The 20,644-nt window shown below is 35.4% G+C and overlaps 1 protein-coding gene across 5 annotated transcripts in view; it reads left to right on the top strand.

The window, feature by feature from the left end:
• The window catches only part of FAM13A (family with sequence similarity 13 member A), a 380,146-nt gene that overhangs the window by 210,131 nt on the left and 149,371 nt on the right, over positions 1–20,644 (top strand). For all 5 annotated transcript variants that reach the window (XM_037830247.1, XM_037830249.1, XM_037830246.1 and 2 more), the window contains one exon: positions 7,002–7,085. In XM_037830247.1, coding sequence (XP_037686175.1) covers positions 7,002–7,085 — 84 coding nt within the window. The remainder of the gene's footprint in view (positions 1–7,001; positions 7,086–20,644) is intronic.

Here is a 20,644-nt window from a genome sequence, read left to right as displayed (position 1 = left end):
ATTTCATATGATTTTTTTTTCCTTCATTCTGTTAATGTAGTGTCTTACATTGATTTTCTTATGTTGAACCACCCTTGCATTGCCCTCCTGGGATAAATCCATTTGATCACTGTGTATCATTCTTTTAATATGCTGTTGGATTCAATTTCCTAATATTTTACTGAGGGTTTTTTGCATCTGTATTCACAAGGGAAATTGGTCTAGAGCTTTCTTTTCTTCTGATGTTTTTATCTGGCTTTGGTTTTAGTGTAATGTTGGCCTCATAGAATGAATTAGGAAGAATTCTATCCTCTTAAATTTTTTGGAAGAGTATGAGAAGGATTGAAGGATTGGTTTTTATTCTTCTTTGAATGTTTGGTAGAATTCACCAATGAAGCAATCTGGTTCTAGGCTTTTCTTTGTTGGGAGATTTTTGATTACTGATTCGGTCTCTTTCTTATTGTAGATCTATCGATATATTCTATTACTACATGAGTCAGTTTAGGTAATTTGTGTGTTTGTATGAATTTATCCATCTCCTCTGGATTATCTAATTTGTTAGCATACAACTTGTTCATAATCTTATCCTGTAATCCTTTTAATTTCTACAAAATCAGTGGTAATGCCCTTCTTTTCATTTTGGATTTTAGTTATTTGTTTTCTCTCTTTTTTCCTGTGTCAGTCTAGCAACATGTTTATTGATTTTATTGATCTTTTCAAAGAACCAACTTTTGGTTTCATTGATTCTCTCAATTGTTTTTCTGTTCTCTGTTTCATTTCTCTTTGCTGTAATCTTTATTATTTCTTTCCTTCTACTAATTTTAGGTTTAGTTTGCTTTTCTTTTTCTAGTTTCTCCAGATATGAGGTGAGGTTATTGATTTGTGATTTTTCTTCTTTTTAAATATAGGCATTGTGCCAGTTTGAATGCATAATATCCCCCGGAACTCCATTATCTTTGACGTAGTCTTGTGTGGGCAAAGGTATCAGTGTCAATAGATTGTAATTCTTTAAGTGTTTCTGTGGAGATGCGTCCCACCCAACTGTGGGTGATGACTCTGATTGGATGATTTCCGTGGAGGTGTTGCCCCACCCATTTAGGGTGGGTCTAAATTAAATCACTGGAGCCATTTAAATGAGCTGACAAACAGAAGGAATTCAGTGCAGCTGAGAGTGGCATTTTGAAGAGGAACTACAGCCAAGAGGGACACTTTGAAGAATGCATAGTTGCTGAGAGGAGAGAGTAACTGCAGATGAGAGACAGTTTGAAGATGGCCTTTGAAAGCAGACTTTTGCTCTGGAGAAGCTAAGAGAGGACAAACGCCCCAAGAGCAACTAAGATTGACATTTTTGAGGAGCTGGAGCCTAGAGAGGAACATCCTGGGAGAAAATCATTTTGAAACCAGAACTCTGGAGCAGACTCCAGCCACATGCCTTCCCAGCTAACAGGTTTTCCGGATGCCATTGGCCATCCTCTAGTGAAGGTACCCCATTGCTGATGTTACCTTGGACACTTTATGGCCTTAAGACTGTAACTGTGTAACCAAATAAACCCCCTTTATAAAAGCCGATCCATTTCTGGTGTTTTGCATTCCTGCAGCATTAACAAACTAGAACAGGCATTAATAGCCATAAATTTACCTCAGTACTGCCTTCATTGCATCTCATAAGTTCTGGTATTTTTTTCATTTTCATTCATATTGATGTTTTTCCCAGTTTTCCTTGTCATTTTTTTCTCTGATTTATTGATTTTTTTTTTTAAGAGTACGTTGTTTTCCTTGGGAAGACGGTTGCTGCAAAGGAGAGGCTAGGCCTCCCTGTATTTGTGCCTAAGAGTCTCCTCCTGAATGCCTCTTTGTTGCTCAGATGTGGCCCTCTCTCTCTGGCTAAGCCAACTTGAAAGGTGAAATCACTGCCCTCCCCCCTACGTGGGATCAGACACCCAGGGAAGTGAATCTCCCTGGCAACGTGGAATATGACTCCCGGGGAGGAATGTAGACCCGGCATCGTGGGATGGAGAACATCTTCTTGACCAAAAGGGGGATGTGAAAGGAAATGAAATAAGCTTCAGTGGCAGAGAGATTCCAAAACGAGCCGAGAGATCACTCTGGTGGGCACTCTTACGCACACTTTAGACAACCTTTTTTAGGTTCTAAAGAATTGGGGTAGCTGGTGGTGGATACCTGAAACTATTAAACTACAACCCAGAACCCATGAATCTCGAAGACAGTTGTATAAAAATGTAGCTTATGAGGGGTGACAGTGGGATTGGGAATGCCATAAGGACCAAACTCCACTTTGTCTAGTTTATGGATCGATGTGTAGAAAAGTAGGGGAAGCAAACAAACAGACAAAGGTACCTAGTGTTCTTTTTTACTTCAATTGCTCTTTTTCACTCTAATTATTATTCTTGTTATTTTTGTGTGTGTGCTAATGAAGGTGTCAGGGATTGATTTAGGTGATGAATGTACAACTATGTAATGGTACTGTAAACAATCGAAAGTACAATTTGTTTTGTATGACTGCGTGGTATGTGAATATATCTCAATAAAATGATGATTAAAAAAAAAAAAAAGAGTACGTTGTTTAGTTTCCATGTAGCTATGATTTTCCAGTTTTCCTTCTGTTGTTGATTTCTAGCTTCATTCCATTATGGTTGGAGGAGATACTTTGTATAATTTCAATCCTTTTTTAATTTAATAAGATTTCTTTTGTGACCTAACATGATCTATACTGGAGAATGATCCATGTGCTCTTGAAAAGAATGTGTATTCTGCTGTTGGTGCAGTGTTCTGTATATGTCTGTTATATCTAGTTTGTTGATAGTATTGTTCAAGCCCTCAGTTTTCTTATTGATCTTATGTCTAGATATTCTAATTATTATCCAAAGTGGTGTATTGTAATTTCCAAGTATTGTAGAACTGTCCATTTCTCCCTTCAGTTTTGTCAGGGTTTGTTTCATGTATTTTGGGACTCTGTGATTAGGTGCATATGTGGTTTAATTGCTATCTCTTCCTGGTGAAATGACCCTTTTATTAATATATAATGTCTTTCTTTGTCTCTTATAACAATTTTGTTTTAAAGTCTGTTTTGTTCAACATTAGAATAACAACCCCAGATCTCTTTTGGTTACTATTTGCATGGAATATTTTTTTTCTACCCTTTCACTTTCAAGCATTTTGTTTCAGTCTAAGGTACATCTCTTGTAAACAACATATAGTTGGATCATGCTTTTCTATCCATTCTGTCAACCTGTGTCTTTTGATTGATGAATTTAATACATTTACATTCAGACTACTTTTTGATAAGGCAGGACTTACTTTAGCCATTTTGTCCTTTATTTCTCGTATGTCTTATACCTTTTCTCCTCATTTCCTCCATTGCAGCCTTCTTTTGTGTGTAGTTCATCTTTTGTAGTGAAATAGATTGACCACCTTCTCATTTCTATTTCTGTATATTTTTAAACACTTTTCATGGTTCCCATGGAATTTATATCTAACATTATAAATCTATAACAAGATAGCTTGAAATGATGCCAACGTAACTTCCTTGGAATATACAGTCTCAGCTCTCATACTCCTCTGTACCCCCTTTACATTGTTTTTGTCATGCATTAACTCTTTGTATTTTGCATGCACATAACATAGAAATATGATTATTTCTTATGCAATTGTATTCTAAATCTTGTAAGAAATAAAAAGTAGAGTTATGTATTAAGAATATAATAATACTGGGATTTGTATTTACCAATATAGTTACCTTTATGGGAAATCTTTATTTCTTTGCACAGCTCCAGACTACTATCTACTGTCCTTTCTTTTCAACCAGAAGAACTCCTTTTAGCATTTCTTGTATGGCAGGTTTGTGGTGACAAATTATCTCAGCTTTTGTTTATCTGTGACTGTCTTAACTTTCCCTCATTTTTGAAGGACAGTTTTGCTGGATGTTAAATTCTTGGATGGCACTTTTTCTCTTTCAGTTGTCCCACTGCCTTCTTGTCTCCATGGTTTCCAATGAGAAATTGGTATGTAATCTTAATAAGTGTCTCTTGTACATGACTAGTTGCTTCCCTTTTGCTACTTTCAGAATTCTTTATCTTTGACATTTTGATTGTATGTTTTGGAGTAGGTTTATTTGAGTTTATCCTGTATGGAGTTCTTTGGATTTCTTGGTTATGTATATCCATGTCTTTTGTCAGTTTGGGGTATCTCTCAGCCATTATTTCTTCAAATATTCTTTCCCCCTTTCTCATTCTCTTTTCCTTTAGGGACTCCTATAATGTCTATGTTTGTATACTTAATGTTGTCTTACAGACCTCTTAGGCTCTGTTCACTTTTTTTCTATTCTTTTTTTTTTAAATGCTCTTCAGACTAAATAATTTAAAATATCCCTGTCTTCTACTTCACTGATTTTTTTCTTCTGCCTGTTCCAATCAGCTTTTGAATCCCCCTAGTGTATTTTTTTAATCTGTTATGTTTTCATCCTAGAAAGTTTTTTTTAATTCATTTTATTGAGATATAGTCACATACCATGCAGTTGTACAAAGCAAAGCATACATTCAGTTGTTTACAGTACCATTATATAGTTGTGCATTCATCACCAAAATCTATCCTTGACATCTTCACTACCAAACACACAAAAACAGCAAGAATAAAAATTAAAGTGAAAAAGAGCAACTAAAGTAAAAAAGAACACTGTTTTTTTTTTGTTTTGTTTTGTTTTTTTCCTTCCCCCATTTTTCTACTCATCCATCAACAAACTAGACAAAGGGGAATGTGGTCTATATGGCTTTCCCAATCACAATGTCACCCCTCATAAGCTACATTTTTATACAATCGTCTTCAAGATTCATGGGTTCTGGGTTGTAGTTTGGTAGTTTCAGGTATTTACTGCTAGCTACTCCAAGTCATTAGAACCTAAATAGGGTTGTCTATATTGTGCGTAAGAGTGTCCCCCAGAGTGTCCTCTCGGCTCCTTTTGGAATCTCTCTGCCACTGTAGTTTATTTCATTTCCTTTCACATCCCTCTTTTGGTCAAAAAGATGTTCTCCATCCCACTATGCTGGGTCTAGATTCCTCCCTGGGAGCCACACTCCACGTTGCCAGGGAGATTCACTCCCCTGGGTGTCAGATCCCATGTAAGGGGGAGGGCAGTGATCTCACTTGCCAAGTTGGCTTAGCTGGAGAGAGGGCCACATCTGAACAACAAAGAGGCATCCACATCCCAGAAAGTTTTGTTTGGTTCCTTTTTAAAATTTCTAATTCTTCCTTTTGTTCCTGCATTATTTTCTTGATTTCCTTTAGCGCAGTACACTTATTTAGGAGAGTTGACTTAACATTTTTGATTAGTTGATCCATTGCCTGTACTTCCTCTGTTGTTGTGTTTAGTTCCTTTAAATGGGCAGTCTCTTCCTGTTTCCTTGTATGTATGTCTTGTGATCTTCTGTTGAGGTCTTAACATTTGATTATTTTGATATGCTGTCTCTGGAAGTCACATTCTCCTCTTACCTAATGTTATACAGATTGGCTATGTGTTGAGGCTCTTCTTCAGTGCTTAGCCCAGTTTATACTTAACCTAACAGAATAGCCTTTGGTTTGGCTTTTCTCAGGTCTCCCTGAGCTTGCATCTTGCCCTGGGCATGCACAGTGACTTTCAGGAATAACCAGTATGTGCAAATGTTTCTCTTCCAATAAAGGAGAAAATTTGTCCTGTGCTCTCCTACTATTTTTAGGTGTGTGTGTGTGTGTGTGTGTGTGTTTATTTTTTCCCAATTCAGAGTTTGTTGAGTCATTCTGTAGTCTTGATCATCTTCCAGGGTTTTGAGAAAGCTGATTCTGCCTTTTTTTTGTGTGTGTGTGTGTGTTCCTAAAGGGGAGCATTCCATAGCAGGTCTTAAGCTGTCATCTTGATGATGTTACTCTTCAGTAGCTATTTATTAGTAGTAAATAGTACTGTTATTTTCTTTTCCCTAAAGAAATTTTATCCTAATAATATGCTATTCTCCTTATAAATAAATAAATAAATAAAATTCCAGTAAATTTTAGTAATATTATAAGGAATGTAGGCTAAAATTTTGTTTAAAAGATTATAACTAATTAACCCTAAAGTAAATTAGAAAAAAAACACTATGATTTAGATGATTGAATGTTAGGCCTGGTGGGGGAAGAAGTGGTTTGCAATGGGGAGGATTGGAGCAAGTAAAAGAAATCTGGCTAATTTTCTCTGTAGCTTTATCATTGTCTGTAACCATCCTTTTATGTGTGATTTTTTCTATCCTTATCTGAAGATAGAATCATCTGTAGAAAACATATCCAAGTCAATGGATGTTCAGAAGTGACACCCTACTTCATTAGGAAAACAAAATGAGGATTATTGTTTTTTCTGTTTATTATGTGGAAATAGTGAGCTAATCTATTCAACTCTAATGAAAGCTGTCCCCTTGCAATTTCATCCATTATTTTTATAAGTGCTCTTTTGGTATGAACCAAGTACTTAGAAGGTTAATAATTTTGGAAACAGATACCCAGATTTTCTTCCTCAGTTGGTATATTGGTATGAAACTCTCACTGTTCAAGAATGGTTTGTTAAATTACCGAAGGAATTAAATGTATTTACAGAGTCAGAACCCATTTGGAAAATATTACAGGAGAAAGCTGGCAACTTGAAGTTTGTTGGTTGATATCTTGGAGAATTAACATTCAAGTTTTTTAAACTGTTAGATGGGTACATATGTGATAAACAGTGGCATAGTGTAGACAAAATTTTTAATGATCATCTCTGAATTATTTTCTGTATATGTCCCATATCTACTCTATCACTATTTTATCACTGTTGGATGTGACAAATAAGAGGAAATATTTTGACCCCTTTCTCCCCTTTCTTCAAACTCACTGATTTCTGATATGAACAACTCAATCTAGTAATGCCTTGTCTTCCTTAAAAATTGCTTTTTGCCACTTTGCAATTTCTGGTTAGTGTAATTTTCTTTGGTCATTCATGTTTATTTTATACCCCTCTTTTTTAGGAGGCCAGTTGTAAGAACTCTCTGCCCATGGTTCCATCAAAAGACTTAGAAAGAAGCATGCAAAAACCATCTCCAAGAATCAAGGTCAGTTATCATTTAAAGCACATCTGCTCTTTAGGCTACTCTGTGAAACTTTTACTTGGCTCTTCATGATCTCTTTTTGGTCTCTTCTCTTATTTATGTTTCCCTAAACCTTTTTTCTTTGGCTTGTTGGTATAATAGGCACTTCTCATTTAGTAAATTTAATCCAAGGTCAATGTTCATCCAAAAAATCTCAAGGTTCTTTTATTATTTAATTAACAAAGTGACATTTTTAGTAGATGTTTTTACTTCTGCTCAGTCAGAATTGTTTCCAGCCTATGAACAATATAACAAACAGTCTAGTGTAGTAGACCTTTCCAAGATTAATTCTATGCATTATAGAAATGAATGAGATACATTTTCTCCCTAGGGGTAGAGTAAAATGCCCAATGTAATTTTTCTTTTTCAAAGTAGAAATCACTTTATTAATTTTTCATAACTATAAAAGTAGCACATGATCATTATAAAGTATTGAAATGAATTTTCATGAGAATATGAAGTTATCATATATAGGACAGAATAAAGGGCTAAATGTGTAAAATTTTGTTTTCCTTATTAAGAAAATCCAGAATGCACATAGTTGTTTTGCCAATGAGAAGACTCCCTTTAACCCAAAATGTGTAGTGATTATTTGATCATTTGTTTGTCCAGCCAGAAAAGGGATTGTATCAATTTATATTCCCTTACTTTCCTAATCTTTAATATTCTCTTTTGAATAAAACTTATCCTTCTTGCTAGGTATATATTCCTAATTGACCATTATGACATTTATAGAGCTACTTTTTGTCCAGATCCAAGACAAAATTTTCTCCAGACTTTTCCTGAGTCTGTATTAGGTGAAATTTAAAATAATTCTCTTACCTCATTTTAATTGCAAGTTACTGTAAAAATAATTGTGGCCTTATTTTCAAAGGCAAATCAAGTGAAGTATTTTATTTGAGTTTTATTTGTGGTAAGAGCTTAAGCTCCATTTTTAAAGAAAGTATATATTTCTTTATAAAACTTATTCTGCCTTGATTTTTTTCTGGAAAGTTACTTCAACTATCTATCGTGCTTTCCTTTCCAAATCCAAACTACTTGTATCTTTTACACTGAAATATTTGTGTGTGAAAACTTACATATAATTAATTCAAATGTATAGTAGAAATTTTTTTACTATGCATTTAGTAAAACTTCAATATAAAAAAAAAATCGTCAAACAAGTGCATTGAAAAAAATGTTATAGGATTTAGGGACCATTGTGAGATAAAGTTTTCTTATTACTTCCATTTATATTGATCATTACTTTTAGGTGAAGAGACTCTAGATAAATTAATTCCTAAATGAAAGATAATTTTGAAATTTATAATAAAAATTGTTTGAATAGATTCTAATACGCTTATCAAATTAGTCCCATTTGGAATATTTCTGGCATATACAAAGTCATTAATTAATGTGCATTTCTTGTAATCCATCTCTTAAGCTGTTCATGATACAAGCTAATTCAATAGAGAAATTACTTCATTGGTCAAGTCTTGGTTTGTGACTTTAGCTTCTTTGTGCCCTTACGTGTACAAGCTTAAGCTTACATGAGCAAACTAAACTCATGTTATTTTAGGGGTGATTACAGTCTTTGCAATATCAAATTCCAGAAATGAGGCAGAGTATGAGAGCTACAAAAGATTATTAAGCCCCTAAATGTCATCAAGATCTTAATCTTAAGATCTTTTTCCTCCAATTGGTCTTTAAAAGCTAAAGCTGAGAACATTCAACATAGTTGGTGTGTCCTTCCCAGAGTGCCTTAAAGCTATGAGAATGCTGTATATTCTTGGTACTATTAATTATCTTTCCCAGATAACTCTAGTTACTGCTGTATTTGCCTTGGACAGCTAAGTGTTTCTGATCTGATCTCTGCATGGGCTAGATATGTAATATGGTATTCCAGAAATGGCATATGTCCATTGGCTCAGGAGATGTCTCTCTGGTCTAAGCCATCAGTCCCCACTGGTGTTTCATTTGCCAGCTGTTGTCCCTGATCTTGAGCAATGGGAAGGATTATATTCCTCTTCCTTAGGTAGGAAAGCCACTTCTTGATTTAAGTTCAAGCTGAAAAAATGATACCTCTGTTACACTCTGTGAATGGAATTCCCATGGCGCTTCCTAGATAAGTAATAACCCCTAGCCCTGCTCGCTCAAGGACATACTCATTTAACTATTTCATGTCTCATACTGTGTAGCTAGGAAATATCTTTCTCAAAGTTCCATAAAACATTTGAAAGACTGCAATAACAGGGCAAGCACTGAATCAAGAAGAAGGCTACTTAAAAGCAGTAGGGTCTTCTGGCTTTCTGGCTTGCCATTCCCTCATCCTTCACCAGCTCAGCACACTTCCAGTATGGTTCCTAGTCCAGCCCAGTGTGCCTGGTGGTGGTCTGAGAGTTACTGACCCAGAACATGTCTTGCATGTAGAAGGCAGCTCATGAAACTCTCATATAGAATGCTGTGGGAGAGCTGTCAAGTCATACTGCCTAAGGCAAGGGATTGCTGGCTGAACAGAATATGGTGCAGTGCCTGAGACCATGAGGAAATTGTTTTCTAGAGAAAAAGGATCATTCATAACCATGTAAACACAGGAATTCTTAGGGCCACCCTGCATGCCTGAGACAAGATACGTACACAGAAAGGATCAGCGAGGCCCCTACACTTTGACGTGGAGCTATTCTCTCAATTAATTGTATGAATAAGCCATGAAAGAGAGCATTCATACAGGTCAGTCTACAAAAACAGGGAAAGTTATTTTGTTTTATTATTATTATTTCTTCCTCCTCCTCCTCCTTTTGTTCACTCCAGGCAGTCAAGGAAAGCTCTCTCATAATACTACATGGATACAGCTTTAAGAAACAGACACTTCAGAGTCTGAATTCCAGTGAGAGGATGTTAAAATATCAAAATGTCCATGTTTCAACAAAAGGTCACAAAACACACAAAAAAACAGGAAGTGATGGTTCAGGCAAATGAGAAAATAAAGCATTAGAAACCATCTCTGAGGAGGAACAGACATGGGAAATAGCAAACAAAGATTTTTAAAAATGGTACTAAAAATACTTCAAGAACTAAAGGAAAGTTGGAACAAAGAACTGAAGGAAATCAGGAAAACAATAGGTGAACAAAACGAGAATATCAGTAGAGATATGGAAATATGAAAAGGAACCCAAACAGGGCTGAAATTAAAAATTTCCTAGAAGTGTTCAACGACATATTGGAGCTGGCAGAAGAAAGAACCAGAGAATATGAAAATGAGACAGTTGAAATCATATAGTCTGAGGAATAGAAATAAGGATAAAGAAAAGTGAACAGAGCCTGAGGAACCTGTGGGACACCATCAAGCACACTAATATATGTATTTTAGGAGTCCCAGAAAGAGAAGAAAGAAAGAAAGTGACGGAGAGAATATTCTAAGAAATAATGGCTGAAAACTTCCCAAATTTAAAAAAGCCATGAATGTACACGTGAGACTCTCAACAGACAGCAACAGGATAACCCAAATAGGCTCATGCTGAGGCGTATTGTGATCAAACTGTCAAATGCAAAAGATGGAGAATGCTGAAAGCTACCAGAGAGGTGCAACGTGTCATGTACAAGGACTCCTCAATAGGAGTCATTTCTCGCCAGACCATGGAGGCAGGAAGACAGTGGGATGACATATTTAAAGTGCTAAAAGTAAAACATTGCCAACGAAGAATTCTATGCCCAGCAAAACTGTTGTTCAAAAATGAAGGAAAGATTAAGACATCCCCAGATTGAAAAAAAAAAAAAACTGGCAGAATTTGTCACCACTAGACTGGCCCTACCAAAAAAAAAAAAAAAAAAATGTTAAAGAGAGTTCTGCAGGTTGAAAGGAAAGGACAATAGATAATAGATTGAAGCAGCATGAAGAAATAAAAATCCCCAGTGAGGGTAATGACATGGGTAAATATAAATGCCAGTACTATTGTATTTTGGGTTTGTAACTCTACTTTTTACTTCCTACAGGATCTAAAAAGCAAATGCATAAAATGTATTGTTAAATCAGTGGTTTTAAATTTATGATATATAAACATTTAATTTGTAACAATTACATGAAGGTGGGTGAACAGAGGATATAGGAACATAGTCTGTGAACACTATTGAAGTTAACTTGATATCAAAGCTGATGAGATTGTTATAGATTTAGGATATTAAATTTAAGCCCATAATAGTTACAAAGAAAATTTCAGAGAATATGTAAATTCATAGACATAGAAATTAGAGTACAAGTTACCAGGAGCAAAGGGCAGGGAAAGTGGCAGAGACATACATTGTTCACTGAATATCCATGTGTTCCTACATTTCCCAGTCCCATTGTAGCCAACTACTTCTAACCAATAAGCTGTGAGCAAAAGTGACAAATGCCCAGCAAAACTGTTGTTCAAAAATGAAGGAAAGATTAAGACATTCTCAGATTTAAAAAAAAAAAAACTGACAGAATTTGAATTTTTGGATTCCAGAGAATTCAAAAGGTTGTGCATGACTCTCCAGGTCTACTCTACAGGTATTAGATTGTGGAGAATGAGTCCCTGAGTGATTTTGTTGAGTAGAGACCCCTGTCAACCAGGATTGGATCTGTGTTATGACCAAGAAATAAACTTTTGTTTTGTTAAGCCATTGAGATTTCTGTGTTAATTAGTAACTTCAGCATAAACTAACCTATTGTGACTAAAGAGTGGGGCAGTTTTTCATGTTTTTATTAACCTTTAGTCATATCTTTGGTCATTCATCTATGCCTTTTATCATTGCTCGTTTTCCCATTAGGTCGTTTGCTTTTTTATTACCGATTTGTATGAGTTTGTAGCTTTTGTAAGCTATGTGTGTTCAAATATCTTCTCCCAATTGTTTGGTTTTATTTTCATATTGATATAATCCCTTCTGATGTGTAAAATTTGTTTTAATATTGTCAGATTCATCAATCTTTAATTTTGTGCTTTTTATGTCTTGATTAAGAAATCCTTACCTACCTCGAGGTCATTAAGAAAGTCTCTTCTGTTGCTTTAGAGAAGTTTTAAATTTTGCTTTGCATATTTCTAGGCCATAATCCATTTGAAATTGAATTCTGAGTACAGGGTAAAGAATGTAATGTTGGATATGAAAATCAGTCAACATATTTATCAAATAGTTCCTTTTTCCCTACTTTTTGAGACATCATTTCTGTTATATCAAATTTCCATGTATTTGTAACTGGCCTCTATTATCTGTACCTTTGTGTATTTGTTTACCTTGTGTCATTAACAATGTCTTTTTTTAATATAATTTTTTAATAGAGACATTGCAGGTTCACACAAAAATCACGCAGAAAATGCAGTCCCCATATTACTCCACCCCATTATTAACACCTTGCATTAGTGTGGTATCTTTGTTATAATTGATGACAGAATATTATTATAAATGTGCTACAACCTATAACCCAGAGTGCACATTAAAGTTCATTGTTTGTGTTGTATAGTACTATGAGGTTTTTAATTTTTTTATTTTATAAGATATATGCAACATCAAAGGCATGAGCAATGAAAGAAAAAAATAGATAAATGAAACTCATCAAAATTTAAGACTTTTGTGCATCAAAAGACTTCATCATGAAACTAAAAAGATAGCCTATAGAATGAGAGAAAATGTTTAGAAACCACTTATATGGGTTTAATATCATAATATATAAATAATTCCTTCAACTCAACAACAAAAAGATAAACTACTCAATTTAAAAATAGGCAGAAAACTTTGATAGACATTACTCAAAAAAATACATGAATGGCCAAAAAGCACATGAAAATTTCCCCTTTTAACCATGTTCAAATATATAATTCATTGCTGCTAATTACATTCCAAGTGAGGAGCTACCATCACCACCATCCATTACCAAAACTTCTCCAACACCCATTTAGAAATTCTGTACCAATTAAGCATTATCTCCTCATTTCCTTTCTCTACTCCAGCCCCTGGTAACCTTTATTCTAGCTTCTGACACTATGAATTTGATTATTCTAAGTATTCCATAGGAGTGAGATAATACAATATTTGTCTTTTTGTGTCTGGCTTATTTCAGTCAACATGATGTCTTCAAGGTTCATCCATGTTGTCATATTTATCAGAACTTCATCTACTTTTATGGCTATATATATATTACCACAATTTGTTTATTATTCATGGGTGGATGGACAATTGGTTTTGGCTTGCTTCCATCTTTTGGCAATTGTGAATAATGCCATTATGAACTTTGGTGTGCAAATATCTGTATGAGTCCCTGTTTTCAGTTTTTGGGGTACATACCTAGAAGTGGGATTGCCGGGTCATATGGTAATTCTATGTTTAACTCGCTGAGGAACTTCCGAACTGTATTCCACAGCAGCTGCACCATTTTACATTCTAACCAACAACAGTGAATAAGTGTTCCTATTTCTCCATATCCTCTCTAGCACTTGTAATTTTCCTATTTTTAAATCATAGCCATTCTAGTGAAATCGTAGCCATTCTAGTCTAGTGTGGTTTTGATTTGCGTTTCCCTAATGGTTAATGATATTGATCATATTTTGCATATTTCTAGGCCTTAATCCATTTGAAATTGAATTCTGAGTAAAGAATTGGTAAAACGTCTATTCAAGTGTTTTGCCCATTTTTAATTGAGTTTTTTGTCTTTTTGTTGTTGAGTTGTAGGGTATCTTTATATATTCTGGACATTAAACCCTTATGGAACCTTTTAACTAGCTGTTATGAATGGAATTCTTTTCTTGATTTCTTCTTCAGATTGTTCATTGCTTGCGTATAGAAACATTACTGATTTGGAGGTGTTGATCTTGTACCTGACCACTTTGCTGAATTCATTTATTAGCTCTTGGAGCTTTGTTGTAGATTCTTAAGGATGTTCTGTATATATCATAATATCTGCAAATAGGGAAAGTTTTACTTCTTCCTTTTACAATTTGGATGCCTTTTACTTCTTTTTCTTGCCTAACTGCTCTGGCAAGAACTTCCAGTACAATGTTAAATAACAGTGGTGGCAGCAGACATCTTTGTCTTGTTCCTGATCCTGAGATCCCTAAAGGTAAAGCTGTCAGTCTTTCACCATTGAGTATGATGTTAGCTGCAGGTTTTCGTATATGTGCTCTTTATGTTGAGGAAGTTTCCTTCTATTTCTAGTTTTCTAACCATTTTTATCATGTAAGGGTGCTAGAATTTGTCAAATTCCTTTTCTACATCAATTGAGATGGCCATGTGGAGTTTTTTCCTTCTTACTGTTAATGTATGATGTATTATTTTGATTTTCTTATTTTGAACCAACCTTGCATGTGGGAGATAAATCTCACTTGATCATGGTGTTTCATTCTTTTAATGTGTTGCTGGACTAAGTTTGCCAGAATTTTGTTGAAGATTTTGCCTCCATATTTCTAAGAAATTTTATTCTGTTATTTTCTTTTCTTTGGAATTTTATCTAGCATTGGTCAGAGGATGATATTAGCCTCATAGAATGAGTTAGGGTGTGTTCCCATCTTTTTAAATATTTGGAAGAGTTTTAGCAGTAGTATGGTTTCTTCTTGGAATGTTTCATAAAATTCAACTATGAAGCCATCTGGTCCTGTTCTGTTCTTTGTTGGGAGGTTTTTTACTTCGGTTTCTTTACTAGTAATTGGTCTGTTGAGAAATTCCATCTCTTCTTGCATCAGTTTATGTAGTGTGTGTGTGTGTAGGAATTTGTCCATTTCATCTAGGTTATCCTATTTGTTGACTTACAGCTGTTCATTTTATTCTTGTGTCATTTTTATTTCTGTGGCATTTGAGGTAATGCCTCACATTTCATTTCTGATACTAGTTATTTGCATCCTCTCTTTTTTTTCTATCAGTCTAGCTAAAGGTTTGTCAACTTCATTGATCTTTTCAAAGAACCAACTTTCAGTTTTAGTGATTCTATTGGTTTTTTTTTTCCCTCCAGTTCATTTATCTCCACTCTCATCTTTATTTCCTTCTATGTTCTTAATTTGGGTTTAGTTTGCTCTTCTTTTTCTAGATCCTCCAGCTGTGAGATTACGTCTCTGATTTATCTTTCTTCCTTTTTAATGTAAATATTTAGAGCTATTAATTTTCCACTCAGTACTGCCTTCACTGTTTCCCATGAGTTTTGATATGTTTCATTCCCTTAAAATATTTTGTAATAACTTTGTGATTTCTTCTTTGACCCATGGGTTACAAACACTTTGATTAATTTCCTCACATTTGTGAATTTTCCATTTCTTCCTCTGTTATTGTTTTCTAACTTTATCCCATTGTGGTTGAAGAGATTTTAGTAAGTTTTAATTTATTGATACTTGTGTTTGTACCTAACATATAGTCTATTCTTTAGTATGATCCAATTCACTAGAGAAGAATGTGTATTCTGCTGCTGTTGGTGGAGTGTTCTATATATAGTCTGTTTACTTCTAGTTGGTTTAGTGCATCATTCAAGTTTTATATTTTCTCATTTATCTTCCATCTAGATTTTCTATCCATTATTGAAAGGGATGTACTGAAGTCCCTACTATTAATGTAGAACTATTTGTTTCCTCCTTTAAATTTGTAAACATTTACTTCATCTTTTGGGGCTTTGACATTAGGTGTATATATATTCTTAATTGTTATGTCTGCTTGATGAATTGACTCCTTTATCAGTATATAGTGACTTTTTTGTTCCTCATAACAGTTTTTGCTTAAAGTCTATTTTATCTGATATTAGTATAGCTACCCAGCTGTTTTTGGTTAATGTTTGGATGAAATGTCTTTTTCCAGCCTTTCACTTTCAACCTATTTGTGTCCTTGGGTCTAAGGTGAGTCTCTAGTAGACAGCATATAGATTGATCATATTTTTTATCCATTCTGCCAATCTGTGTCTTTTAATCAAAAGTTTAATGCATTAACATTTACACTGTTACTGGAAAGGCAGTACTTACTTCAATTATTTTATCCTTTGGCTTCTATATGTTGTATCTTATTTTGTCTCTTTTTTTACCCTTTTAGTTGCCCTTACTGATAAACTTCATTTCTAAATTATCCTCCTAGCCTCTCTCTCCTGCCTTTTCCTTTCAGCCTGCAGAACTCCCTTTAGCATTTCTTATAGGACAGTTCTCTTATTAATAAACTTTCTCAGTTTCTGTTTATATGTGAATATTTTAATCTCCCCCTCATTTTTGAAGGATAGTTTTGCCAGATAAAGAATTCTTGGCTGGCAATTTTTCTCCTTCAGTATCTTAAATACAGCATACCACTGTCTTCTTGCCTCCATGGTTTCTCATGAGAAATGGGTACTTAGTGTTATTGAGTGTCCCTTGTATGTGATGAATTGCTTTTCTCTTGCTGCTTTCAGAATTCTCCCTTTATCTTTGGTATTTGACATTCTGTTTAGTACATATCTTGGAGAAGGTCTATTAATATTTATTCTGTTTGGAGTATGTTGCACTTTTTGGATATGTATATTCAAGTCTTTCATAAGAGTTGGGAAATTTTTGGCCATTATTTCCTTGAACATTTTTTTCTGCCTCTTTTCCCTTTTCTTCTTCTAGCTGTTTTTCTGTCTATAGGATTTCAGATGTGCTATCTTCTAGTTCACTGATCCTTTCTTCTGGCTGTTCAATTCTGCTGTTGTATGTCTCTAGTGTATTTTTAATCTCTTCTATTGTAACTTTCATTCTCATAAGTTCTGTTATTTTTCTTTGCATGCTTGCAAATTCTTTTTTATGCTTACCCAGTGTCTTTTTTTTTTTTTTCATTTGAGCTCAATTTTTTTTATCTTCATTTTATTGAGATATATTCACATACCACACAGCCATACAAAACAAATCGTACCTTCGATTGTTCACAGCACCACCACACAGCCGTACATTCACCACCCAAGTCAATCCCTGACACCCCCATTAGCACACACACAAAAATAACAAGAATAACAATCAGAGCGAAAAAGAGCAACCGAAGTAAAAAAGAACACTGGGTACCTTTGTCTGTTTGTTTCCTTCCCCCATTTTTCCACTCATCCATCCACAAACTAGACAAAGTGGAGTGTGGTCCCCATGGCCTTCCCAACCCCACCGTCACCCCTCACAACCCAGTGTCTTCTTAATATCCTTTATCTCTTTAGCTATATTTCCCTTCTTCCCCTTGAATTGATTTAGATTTGTTTGAAAATCTTTGATTAGTTTTTCCAAATTCTGTGTCTTCTCTGACATTTTAATTTTTTCCTTTGACTGGGCCATATCTTCCAATTTCTTAGTATGGCTTGTAATATTTTGCTGATATCTAGGCATCTGATTATCTTGATGTGTTTACTCTGATGGTCACTTTCTCTTGCTAGTGTTATTCTTGATTGGCTTTAAGTCAAGGCTTTTCTTTGACATTTAGTTCAACTTATTTTAGATCTTTTGAATTGCCCAAGTTTATCTGATCAAAACAGGGACAGGGACCAACAAAGGGGGGTGCAGACCAGTTCCAAAAGGCCTTGGGGAGAGGGTCAGGTAAGATGCCAAAAAGCCTTTTTTTTTTTTTTTTCTGGCTCCCTTAAGTTGCACTTTCCTGGCCTGCCCAGCACATGGTGCTTTTTGGAAAACCTTTCTCTGCAGCCCTAAGGAAGTAGTGTATTTTTTCAACTTTCACCATGTGGTATTGAAACAATGTGCACAGGAATCCCTGTTCCAGGCAGGCTAGAACCATGATTCAGAGCTGGAACCCTGCAGTCCAAAACTCACGAGCCAGAAGCCATGCTCAGTACTAGACTGTGTCCCACCCCCACCTCACCTCCATTTCCAGGGAGGAAGACTTTCATGCCCCCTCCATCTGCTGCAGCCAGCCACTGACTCTATCTAAGGCAAAGCTCGAGGATGGGGATGGGTGCCAAGGAGTGATTCACTCACATTTTTGCTGTAGCTTCTCAGTCTTCCCATCCCTTTCTTTCCTGGATGCTATATAGTGCTCCCCTGATCTCTACAGCTTCAGAACTATTGATTCAGACCATTTCTTCCTGTCAACTAGCTGTTTTTGTAGGAGTGTGTCCTGTGTCTCCCTACTCTACCTTCTTCCTCAGAAGATGTCTATTTGCTTTTATTATTCTTTTTACTATTTGCTCTTCAGCCTAAATCATTTCAGTTGTCTGGTCTTTGAGATCATTGATTATTTATTCTGTCAGCTGCAATATGCTTTGGAACTCTCTAGGTAGTTTTTCATTTCAGTTATTGTGGTCTTCAACTCTAGTAATTGTGTTTGGTTCCTTTTTAAAATTCCTATCTTTTTATTGATATCCTCATATTGTTCATTCACTGTTTTCCGCATATGCCTTAGTTCCATTTTTTCCTTTATCTCCTTTAGCATATTGAGTATCACATTTTTAAAGTCTTGTTTATTTCGTCCAAAGTCTGGTCCTCTTTGTTAATGGTTTCTAGATTTTTATCTTGTTCCTTTGGATTTGCCATCACTTTCTGTTTCTTTGTTTGTCTTGTAATCTTTTGTTGTACACTGTACATTTTGATATTTTAAAGTGTTAACTCTGGGATTTAGTTCCTGAACTTGTGTTCCTTAGATTTGTATCCAGTTATTGATAGGTCAGAGATTCATGTGAGTGCCAGCAGCTAACAAAAGCAAACTGATGCAAAAAAAAAGGCACCTTTCACAGTCTTTGCAAATTGGTCCTGCTTTGACTGGTAGTCTCTTTCAGAGCTTAGCCCTCCTATCAAGAACATCAGCCAGAGGCAAATATGAAGTATAGGCTTGTCTCTATCTTATCTGAGCCTCTGTGGAGCCTGCTTCTTTTCTTGGGCTTGTGCTTTCTTGTGGCCTTAGGGATTCCTCAGTTTATATGATTTTGAATGCCCCCTCTATTCCCTATAAAATAGACTCTCACCCCCTCCTGGATGCTCTGTTGTATGACTTATTGTTGGTTAAGCCTTTGCCCCAGCCCACTTGACTTGTTTCTTATACTTCTTTACCTGTCTGCTACTTGCTTGCTCTTGTAGGACAAGTTCTGGGAGGGCAAACCAGAGACAAGTTTCCTGGTTCAGTCTTTCAGGTTTCCACCTGTTAGATTGGCACTGACATAAAAGTACTGCAGTGTGCATATAGGGGTTACTCTGCTCCCTCCAGAGCAGAACCAGGAACCCACAGTGGGACTGCAGGCTGTCTCCACACTGCCCTGGGGAGGGATTTAGGGAGAGACTAGCAAGGACATCACAAGCTTCACCTACCATTTTTCAAGCTGTGTTTTCTTCATTTGGCACTCACCAGTTATTGTAACTGTTTTCCAGAATTTTGAGGGAGATGGTTCTGGTAGTTTTTGTTAGTTATTCAAAGATTCTGTGGTAGAATAGCACTTTGCAGCATTTTATGCCACCATCTTTGTCCACCGCAATGTCTTAATTAATGATATCTGGTACAGCACATTCCCCATTTTTCTTCTGGAGAATTATCCTAACTATTCTTTGCTGTTTGCATTTACAGTTAAATAGTATCAAATTTCCTGAGAGATTTTAATTAGAATTTACATTGAATTTATAGGTTAATTTCATGAGATTGCCATCCTATATATGGCCATTTTATAACTCTCTGCTCAGTCTCTCTCTAAAGTCTTATAATAAAAATTACTATTTTCTTTTAAATGTCCTGGGTAGCTCATACTTTACAGATGTTATAAATGGAATACTTACTATGTTTTCCAACTTTGTTGATGTTTAGTTTAGAAACTGATTGTATATATTGATCTTATATCTAGTAACCTTGACAAATTACCTTATTAATCTAATAGTTGTTCAGTTCTCCTTGACTTCCTATATAGACAGCCATGTCACCTGGGAATAATGTGCACTGTTTATTCTTTTACAAGCCTTTTATGTTCTAATTTATTCTTTCCTTACTGTGTTGATAGAACCTCTAATACACAGTTAAATATGAGTGGGTAATATGCCTCCTTGACTTGCTTCCTAATTTTAAGGGAAGTTTCCCTATTCTGCTACTAGATCCAAACTCTAGTCATGATTATTAATGCTAACTGCTAACAGGTATCCCCAAAATATCATTGGTTTTGTTTTAAAAGGTTTATTTCTCATTCATCACACACTTAATGTAGCTTGTTGGAATTCCTAATCATCAAGCCCCTAAGCAGTGATTCAGATCACAGACAGCTTCCATCTTGCAACTATGTCATCTAAAAATGTGGCTTCTAAGATTGCCTCTGAAAAAAAAAAAAAGGAGAGCATGTGCAAAGTTCATAGGTACTTAAATCCCTCAGCACAAAAGTGATACTTGTCCCTCTTGCTCACATTCCAGTATTTAATAACTTCTATGGCATCACAAAGATATGTAGTTTTCCAATTTGCCTGGGAAGAGGAAAATGAAATGGGAATTGGTAAACACATAGCATTGTTGCTGCCATAGCCCACCCTTGTATTTACCAAATATACTTTTCCATTTTTCTTCCCCTGTAGAAAACAAACTCACTCCTTCACCAAGGATGAGAATCCAAAAAACCAATCAGTCATTACAACCAGCTAAAAGTCAAGAATTTCTGGGCA

This window comes from Choloepus didactylus, chromosome 3, assembly GCF_015220235.1.
Source record: "Choloepus didactylus isolate mChoDid1 chromosome 3, mChoDid1.pri, whole genome shotgun sequence".
In the NCBI taxonomy this organism is placed as follows: domain Eukaryota; kingdom Metazoa; phylum Chordata; class Mammalia; order Pilosa; family Megalonychidae; genus Choloepus; species Choloepus didactylus.
The sequence above is the reverse complement of the archived record's forward strand: the minus strand, read 5'-3'. Positions and strand labels throughout refer to the sequence as shown.